General features: G+C 39.0%; 1 protein-coding gene across 2 annotated transcripts; it reads left to right on the top strand.

Moving 5' to 3' along the window:
* Window positions 1-3642: 3642 nt before the first annotated feature.
* On the top strand, window positions 3643-6208 carry irf1b (interferon regulatory factor 1b). Of its 2 annotated transcripts, XM_019071133.2 has the most exons (9): window positions 3644-3796; window positions 4224-4314; window positions 4403-4502; window positions 4582-4790; window positions 4878-4959; window positions 5047-5154; window positions 5243-5271; window positions 5416-5545; window positions 5637-6208. In XM_019071133.2, exons 2-9 carry the CDS (start codon window positions 4228-4230, stop codon window positions 5756-5758), a joined length of 867 nt encoding a protein of 288 aa, XP_018926678.1. In that variant the 5' UTR covers window positions 3644-3796; window positions 4224-4227; the 3' UTR covers window positions 5759-6208. The 2 variants fall into 2 exon arrangements, with proteins under 2 accessions (XP_018926679.1, XP_018926678.1); XM_019071134.2 differs by lacking the exon at window positions 5416-5545 and having other exon boundaries at window positions 3643-3796.
* The last annotated feature ends 4156 nt before the right edge of the window (window positions 6209-10364 follow it).

Consider the following 10364-nt stretch of genomic DNA (forward strand, 5'->3'; position numbering starts at 1 on the left):
TGAAAATCGATTAGCTTCATCAAAAATCTAATCAACCCTTTAGGATCAAAACCTAAAGCTTTTTCATTACAAAAACATGAAAGCATATAACAATGTAAACAATGCTAATAGTTCACCCAAAAATGAACGTGTTGAAAATGTGCTCATCCTCAGTTCATCTGAGATCAGGATGAGTGTGTGTCTTCATCAGGTTTGTAGAAATGTAGCACTGCATCAGTGTTTCAGCAATGGATGCTCTGCAGTGAATGGGTGCCGTCAGAATGAGAGTCCAAACAGCTGATAAAAACATCACAATAATCCACAAGTAATCCACAGCACTCCAGTCCATCAGTTAACATCTGGAGAAGACAGAAGAAACAGTTAAAGGTAAAACTTTAGATTATAAGGAACACTATTCCCCATTAACTAGTTACTTATTAACATGCATATTACAAGCACATAGGGTGTTTAGTACTTATAAAGCACATATAAACACATGACCATATTCTAGATCCCTTAACCCACCCCACACCTAAACATATCACTGAGCAGCAAATTAAGAGTTTACTGAGGAGAAAATATGAATTCATAAAGAATGTGTGCTCTAATCTAACGTGTTACTGTTAAAAGGATGGTTCACACAGAAATGAAAACTGTGTCATCGTTTACTCATCCTCAAGCTGTTCCAAAACCGTATGACTTTCTTTATCTGCTGAACACAGAAGAAGATCTTTTGCAGAATGTGGTTAATCAAACACTTGCTGGTGACCACTGAAGGATCCGAGGAACCTCAAATGCAAACTGTGTTTTGCTTCCACTGTTTAATCTTATGGTTGTGTGGTTTCAAGGGCTGTTTGTCTTCATGAATAAGAGATAAGAGAGAATGGTTATGGAAACTCAAGGTTTATGGGAAGCAGTAATACTCCACTGCTATTGCCTGTGGTATAATAACACTTGTTGGATTTGTGCTGTTCAGATGAAGTCTGAGGACTGACACATACACAACTAAGATTATTCATTAAACTCTGCTGCTTTTTTTTTTATCATCATCACTTCGTCTGCTGCTTCTGCTCTAGTGCTCTTCTCTGGCTTTGCTCAGTCATCTTCTTGAAGACTGCTGACTAGTTGTTTTGTTACCAGACAAAACAAATATTTTCAGACAGGATCTGGCGTCCGGGGCTGGATCTGATATTTCTGGTGTGGAGGCATGATCTAACACCACTGACTTAAAAAACATGGAAAAAAATACTATGAAAGTCAATGGGGACCAGAAACTGTCACATAAACAGTCAGACTGCACACTGTGTAAAAAAAAAAAAAAAAAAAAAAGTGAAAGTGATGTGACATACAGCCAAGTATGGCGACCCATACTCAGAATTCATGCTCTGCATTTAACCCATCCAAAGTGCACACACACAGCTGTGAACACACACACACACCGTGAACACACACCCGGAGCAGTGGGTATCATTTATGCTTTGGTGCCTTGCTCAAGGACACCTCAGTTGATGGATTTGCCGGGCCGAGACTCGAACCCACAACCTTAGGGTTAGGAGTCAACCTAACCCTGTGTGTGTGTGTGTGTGTGTGTGTGTGTGTGTGTGTGTGTGTGTGTGTGTGTGTGTGTGTGTGTGTGTGTGTGTGTGTGTGTGTGTGTGTGTGTGTGTGTGTGTGTGAGTGTTTGTGTGTGTGTGTGTGTGTTTGTGTGTGTGTGTGTGGTAGTATTATTAAGAAGGAAAGGGGAAGAGGAAGAATGAGGGAAAATAATAAATGATGAATAATATACTGCCATTGCATGAATGTAATCATTAAAAAGTCATTTTAGTCTGACTATGGGTTTTTATATAAGTGTAATATAATGTAATTACAACAATTTTTTTTTTTTTTTTTTTTTTTTTTTGGAAGACTTCTCTCTTTATGAGATATCTCATGTCAAAGAGTTCTAGGTGCCAAAATCAGACTTCACTGGTCAAAACAACAAAGCCAAGATGCCTTCAGAACATCTGACCGTCTCACTCACAAATCACACTTTTATACTCTTTCTTTAAACAATGATCTCATTCTCTGTCTGGAATTTCTCCAGTTCTTCTGCCAGTTATTGTATTATTCTGCTCACTTGTATGTAACAGTGGCATCTTCAGATAGAGTGTAGTGTATGTTGTTCATAAGTTGTTCAAGGAGGGGAAGCGCTTCTCTTTATCTAACTCCAGTATTGCTCAATGTAATTGCACTGTCTCTTACACTTCAAATGATTTTAAATGCATTTATCACATCAGTATTTTGTATTTTAAAGTAAATACATATGATGAGCAAGCATTTGTAATTTGTGTAACTTGATGTATTTGTGCCCATCTCTGCCTGCACTGTTCTTCTGTTCTTGCAGAAGAGTTGGTGAAGGTGCCTGACTTAAAATAAACGGTATGATATTGAAGAGTGCATTACAACTGAAAAATAAACACCAGATAACCCAGCTCTATTAAAACTTAAAAGTGTCTGTTCTGCCCCAAGGACGCATTCTGGACTCGTGCGTCGCGTCATCAGCGCTGGTCTCGAGCTGACGGGCTTTAAGACCGTCGATGTGCCGGAGGCTCGGGCTTCGAGGGGAATATCGCTGGACGATCCTTGGGAAAACCCAGGAATACACGGAGCAGAAACTCCGCAGGAAAACACCGCCTCCGCGCGCGACACGCCTCCTGCTGCCAGCGCGATTACATCATGACGCTCGCGTCGCGTTACTGGACGCGTCTCTGCGTTCTCTCATGAGCTCGTCCTTGTGGTCAGTCTGTACTCATTAGACTCGGACAGCGGTTCTGCGCGGACACAAACGCACACTTTTAAAGCATGTTGTTAACCTCTCGAGACCCCCGCGGCGCGCTGGGTTTAACTCGTCCTGCTTCTGTCTGCAAACAACACACTCCCCCCTTGGGCATAATTACAAATCACGAAACCTAACATGCCAAAGCTCATGTATAATAATCCAGGACTGACATCAGCCGAGTGTTTCTTTGAAACTGCGGCTCTTACAGTAAAGCGCTTCCGCCCGAGTGCGCCCTCTGGCGCTGCAGCCCGCGCACATTTCCCGGAAAACTGCTGACCTCTCTGATGGACCGAACCCTGACACTGTACCCTTTATACTGTATTCATAACACACTCAAATAACTCATCTGTAGAAGGAAGACACATTCGTTGTATTTACATTCACAGTGGGTAGATGCTTTCATGAACTAAACATTGCTGCTGGTGTCTCATAGCTTTACATTAACGAGATATATATATTATGCATATCCCCAAACAGGGTTAATTCAGGTTAAGCGGCACGGGTTAAAGTCTCCCAGTTTGCCTGAATTCGCCGTATATTTGTGAAGTGAATGGTATAATTAACAACAACAACAATGATGATGATGATCAGCAGTAGTAGTAGTAGTAGTATTAGCGGTTAATTCTGTCAACTTTTTATTATTTTTGTTTGTGGGATTAAACATGAATATATGTTCATGTGTAGGTGATATTCTGTGGTGCCATGTTGAGGGTGTGTGTATGTCTGTTTATCCAAACTGAAATGTCTTCCGCACGTAGCCCTTGTATCTCATAACAGCATGATTTCTCGGAAATCAGCCTGGTGAAGTTGTAGAGCGCCTGCTCTGTGTGCGCATGCGCCAGCGCTTATATATACTGTCTGTCGCGCGCTTCTTCTGTACAGTAAGCTCGAGCTGATCTAGACAGAACTTCAGCTGTAGTTCTGAGAGTGGATTGACGCCTTTTACAGGACATACTCTTTTTGCAGTTTTCTGATTTGGATACAACATCGGACTATACTGTAAGTGCCTAGGATAATATGAAACGTTTTATTGCATTTAATATTATTATTGCATTTATGCTCAGACATGGTTCGCTGCACTTTTAGACGAGTGTTGATTTACTGGTTAAATAAATAACGTGATACGCTGATTATTTCGATTGCTAGTAATTAATGCAAGTTATGTTGCAAAACAACAACGGCATCAAAAGTTACTTTTAAATTTGCTTTCGTGTACTTTTTCTTAGCTGTAAAACTGACTGAGCAAACCACATGAACACATGATAAAATAAATATTTAGTAAAGCTTGAGAATTTTGCATAGTAAAAATCTGTCTGAGAAGAAAAACAAACCGCCTGTTTCCTGGTCATGAACTTTTCAAAGCGCCTCCCACCAGATGCACAGAGCGCTTGGCAGAAAATAAACCAGCTTCTATCTCCTTCTACAGCAACATGCCTGTGTCCAGAATGCGCATGCGACCCTGGCTGGAGAGCAGAATCGACTCCAACACCATCGCTGGACTCGTGTGGGTCAACAAGGTAAAGAAATATGATCATCTACTCACAACTATCCAGATAAGCATCTGGACACCGCAGCAGTGTTCTAATGGATCTGCAATGCTTTCAGGAAGAGAAGATGTTCTCCATCCCGTGGAAACACGCGGCTCGGCACGGCTGGGAGGTGGACAAAGACGCCTGTCTGTTCAAGCAGTGGGCCATTCACACAGGTGAGCGATCGCTCGAGCGCACGCGACTGAGATCACAATCACACTGCAGATGTGCTGAAACTGCTCTTGTGTTCCTCAGGTAAATACAAGGAGGGATTTACCGCACCTGACCCCAAAACCTGGAAAGCCAATTTCCGCTGTGCCATGAACTCGCTCCCCGACATCGAAGAGGTGAAGGACAAGAGCATCAACAAAGGCTGCGGTGCGGTGAGAGTCTACCGCATGCTTCCCGCCGTCACCAAGAAGAAAGTCAAGAGATGCAAGAGCCGCGACAGCCGCAAACGCAAGGTAAGTCTGGAGTCTGGAGCGCAGGTGCAAATCCAATCTGTACATCTGGACTGTAGCATTAAAGACGTGTGTGTGTGTGTCCTTCAGGTCAAGACGGAGGAGACTGATGCTCACGAGATGCACACAGAAATGACTCAGGAGAACACCATCGACAGCACCGTCAATCTAAGTGAGTTTTTAGATTTGACCAGACTAGGCACTAGGTGAGATGTTCACCACCGAGGTGATATTCATCACGTGTTTCCTTTTTCCTGAGGCACCGTCAGCCCCTCCAATGACACCCCCGCATATGAGGTGGAAATCGCAAACTGTCCAGAAGAACTGTACATCAGCAAGTTCCAGGTGTCACCGGTGCATTCGACAGGTAACAGAAGCTCACGTCTCACTTTAGAAAGTTTCTTCATAACACGGCTGGTACTCACTGTGTGTTTTCTCCATCTCTCCCCCCTCAGACTTGGAGGAGAACGAAGCTATCTTTGAGGTGAGTTTCAGAGTTGCTCTTTGTCTTTTGTGCTTTTTCATTGACAGGAATACCCCGTTCTGATATTGGCTCATTGCTGATAAACTGAAATAAAAGAACAAGCAAAACCCAGTCGCTTACAAGTTCTGTGTTTTGCTCTTGCAGCTCACACGGCAATTGGAACGAGAAAGTACGCAGTGGCTGCAGAACAATTTCTGTGGAAAGGGGTTCCTGGCCAATGAAGTAGCCACAACAGAATCTCTGAGTCCAGAGAGCCAATGGAGTGAAAGCTCAGGTAACTGTTGCGTGAGCTGTTTAGACGAGCCACAAACGCTTTTCTGAAATGAGCAGAAACTCAAGTGTTTGTTTCTGTCATGTTGCTCCAGGAGAAGAGCTGGAGTTTCGGCTCTACACTGAACTGACCCCAGACCTGCGTGAAGACTCTCTCTGCACCTACACAGAGCTGTGGAACAGCAGCTCCATGCCACAGACCATGTGTCCTCTCTGAGAGCGCTCGTCTCGCTCCTCGGACTCTGTCTCACGCACATCTTCTCACTCATGGACAATGGACTTCATTCCAACCTCCACTCAACCTCGTACCTCAGTCTCGATCGTTCATGTGTCTGGATTCTGCTGTTTGACTCTCGCTATCCTCAAGGGATTCACTGAGCTTCGTCGTGGTCAGAAGCGACCTGGTTTGTGTAAAGTGTGATGTGCTTTCACAGAAGGATCTTCCAGAAGCGAATCTTTCTTTCCAGTTGTACAGTTTTGTGACCATGTAATCTCATGTAATGTGAATTGGACCGATTCCGTTATGTGCTCATCATGTCAGGGGTTTCTTAACAATTTATTCATATAACACATGAATCAGCTGAAGCTGTTAGTCTGAGAATGGGAAGGGGTTCTTCACTGTAAATACTGTAAATATTTATTTGTAATAAAAAACAAAATGCATTTATTTGCTGTTGTTGGTGTTATGGTTTCTTGAGAGGGATCTTTTGGCTCATTCATTTAAATTAAACTTATTTCAGCTATTTTTAGTGGTAGAGCATTGTGTTGACAGCGCAGAAGGTCGTGGGTTCAGTTCCCAGGGAACACACATACTGGTTAAAAGGGGATAGCCTGAATGTAAATGTTTACTAAAGTTAAAATGAAAACTAATTCATAATATAAAGCATAGTGGTATAATCACAGTTATAAAAATAGTTGCAAACATAAAATTGGTTACATCTAAATTAACTGGTTTTATTCAAGTCAAGAAAATATTATTTAACATTACTGAATCAATCTAAATACACAAATCAATGCAAACGAAATCAGCTTTATGGGTTAAATCAGACAGAAATAGATCAAGTCACTTTTTGCAGTGCAGACAGAAAGCAGCCATAATTTTCCCTTTTAAGGATTAGTTCACCCAAAATGACAATCTTGTCATCATTTACACACCCTCATATCAACACAAAATAAAATATTTTGACTGTGTTTAGCTGCTAGCGTCACAAAGGACATAAAGCTATTGTAAAGTCATTTATGTAACTGCTGTGGTTTAATCTTCTGAAGTGACAGTAAGTCATGTGACTCGCAAGAACCGATGAGGCTTGATGTTATTGACACGTCGCCATATTTGATCTGGCCTCACCTTGTGAAAAGAAGTGTGCTTAATTACACTGAATGTGCACTTCCGTACACTGCCGTGTACTTCATATCTTTAAAGTATATTTTTTTAAAAAATACTTGCAGACAAACGTAATATTAATGAAATAAAATGCCACTTAGTGAACTCAGTTTCATGGACACTTAAAAAGTGCACTTTTAAGTTTTTCATTAAAGTACTTTTTATTAAAGCATTTTGAAATCATTGTTTTAATAATCTTGTGTCATGCTTTTAAGAAGTGCACTTATTCTGATGTGTGACTAACACTAAAGCTAATGTAACGCACTTGATTAGAACTGTAACTGTAGTTTTTATGCAATATTACATTTAAAGTTAGTATATTTAAAAAAAATTTATTAAATTGCAAATCTTAGCAAATGTGTAAATATAAACAGATTTAAACACATGATATTTACATTTCAACAAAAATGACATAGAAGTCACCTTTATTTCTACAATGCTTTATTCTATAACACATGGTGTCAAAGCCACTGAGGGCGGAGCTATGCTAATAGGGGTCAGTCAGGTGATCTGAAATATTCAGTGTCTGAGAGTTCCTGTGACACTGGGTGGAGCCTACATGAATATTCATGAGTTTCCCATTCCGTGTTAAAGTGTCACTAAAATAATTAGTGCTCTGCGGATCACAGAAGTTTTACTTTGAGAGTCTGTAAAACTGTTGATAACTGGTATAAATGCACCTTTGGTGGCATAATAAAGTTCATGTTGTGATAATTCTGTGTCATCACTCATTGTTTGTTTAGTTGGTAGCTTACATAACTTCAACCAGACTTTAATATTAAATAAATGTTACTGTTATTGTTAGTCTTTTTAATTAATTCACAAAGGGTAAATTAAAACCATGCTTTAATTTCAGAATGTTTTAGTCCTATTCTACAGTACATGCTTACATAATTCAAAAGTTTACATTTTAGATACAAGTGACTAAAATAATCAACCCCACAGTAATGAGTTTGTTGACTGTAAATGTAATAGATAAGATAAAAGTCACTTGTGGGGCATTTTTAATTTATGAATACAATAAATAGAGCAAGGTATTTGGTGATAAATGTTTAATCACAAATGTGTATATGGAGAAGACGTGAGAGGGATTTCAGCAGGTGTCTACACACTGTTCTAATTGTTTTGTGCCATATGATAGTTTCAGGCTCATTATACAGATAACAGACTTAAATTCAAAAGATGATGCATTTTTCCAGTAAGCCAGCCAACATGTTACATACAGTACATTAGTGTTCCTGATGCTTCAAGTGTTCCTGTGGCTCGGTGGTAGAGCACTATGTTAACAGATGAAAGGTCATGGGTTCAATTCGCTGGGAACACACATGCTGGTGAATAAATAACAGAAATGTATAGACTGTAAGTCGCTTTGGATAAAAGCGTCTCATAAAAGTACATTATGTAACCCTTTTTGACCATTTGCTGAACTGGATGGGGGAAAAAAAGTACAACTTTAACAATTTTCATAAAAAAATATGTAACATGATCATAAGATAAATGCAATTCATATTTGTATAATTAAAATTGTAAAGAAAAAAACAAACAGCAACAAAACATTCATAAAGAGTACATATGTATTCATATATAGCTTACACAAGTTATCAAATGAAACTGTTTTAAAGTTGTTAAACCGAAGTAGGCTATGACAAAAAGACGAGGGCTGTTGGCTTGATTACTTGATGTACATTCTAACGATAAACGGGATTCCGTCTGTAATAAATACAGTCATGGCCAAAAATATCGACACCCTTGGTAAATATGATCAAAGAAGGCAGTGAAAATTAATCTGCATTGTTAATCCTTTTGATCTTTTATTTTTAAAAATTCACAAAAATCCAACCTTTCATTGGATAATAAGAATTTAAAATGGGGGGAAATATCATTATGAAATGAAAGTTTTTCTCTAATACACATTGGGCACAATTATTGGCACCCCTAGAAATTCTTATGAGTAATATATCTCAGAAGTATATTCCCATTCATATTCACAATTTTGGGCACTCCAGGGTGATTATGAACATGAAATTATCGAGCCAAGGCTTCCTGTTTCACAGAAATATAAATATGAGGGAAAACAAAGCCCAAATTCCCTGAATCATCCATCACAATGAGAAAAACCAAAGAATATATTTCTGATGTGCAGCAAAAGATAATTGAGCTTCACAAATTGGTGAAGTGGCTTTAAGAAAAGAGCTAGAGCAGTGAAAATTCCCATTTCCACCATCAGGACAATAATTAAGAATTTCCAACCAAACAGAACATCATCACATGTTGTTTAGGAGGGTTACAAGAAAAATTCTCCTAGCTCATCCAAAAACAAACTAAAGCATATTCAGTTATCAGACACGACTCAAACTTTAAATGGGACTGGCTTCTATGGTGAGATTAAACTAAGAAATGAGCTCTGATCTCTTGTCAGGTGTTCTCTAACCTCATCAGGCATTATAGGAGAACATGTAGAGCTGTTAAACTGGCAAAAGGAGGTTTCAGAAAGTATTGAATAAAAGGGTGCCGTTAATTGTGTCCAGTGTGTATTACCATACCATACCAACTTTATTTGTTATGCACTTTACAACAACCACAGTTGACCAAAGTGCTGTACAGAAAAAATAAACATATGTACAATTAATAACCACACAATAAAAGCAAAGTAACAAATTAAATCAAGTAAATAAAGTCGACATCTTACTAGGTGTCAAAAGCCAAAGAGAAAAGAAGGGTTTTAAGATGGGTTTTAAACACAGATAGAGGAGAGGCCTGCTTAACATTAGAGAAAAGCATTAATTTCATAATGATATTTCCCCCCATTTTAAATTCTTATTATCCAATGAAAGGTTAGATTTTTGTGATTTTTTAAAATAAAAGATCAAAAGGATTAACAATGCAGATTAATTTTCACAGCCGCCTTTGATCATATTTACCAAGATATTTTTGGCCATGACTGTAAATGGCTGTGCATAATAATACATATATAAAAATATATATAAAAAATCAGATCAACGCTGAAAAGAAATGATGTTACCGGAAACAGGTTTTTTTTTTTTTTTTTTTGATCCGAGGAGCACTAATGTTTTAACTGCACTTTAAGAGGAAACTCATGAATATTCATGTAAGCTTCGCCCAGTTTCACAGAAAATCTCAGACACCAAATATTTCAGAACACCGTCAGCGGCTGTGGGCGGGGCTTGAGCAATATGACGTCATACTGCTCAGAAAATCAAAGCTTGGTCACTGAGACTGTATAGGATTTTTGGGGATTAAAAAAAAAAGAGTGTTTTTTATCATTGTAGGGTAATTGTGTCCACACACTGCCAACACACATTATATTCATGTAAAAGTGAATTTTGCATCTGATGTCCCCTTTAAGTATATAAATTAACACTTTAGTTTAAGGGCCAGTTCTCACTATTAACTAGCATGCATATTACTAGCATATTGG

This window comes from Cyprinus carpio, chromosome A21, assembly GCF_018340385.1.
Source record: "Cyprinus carpio isolate SPL01 chromosome A21, ASM1834038v1, whole genome shotgun sequence".
In the NCBI taxonomy this organism is placed as follows: domain Eukaryota; kingdom Metazoa; phylum Chordata; class Actinopteri; order Cypriniformes; family Cyprinidae; genus Cyprinus; species Cyprinus carpio.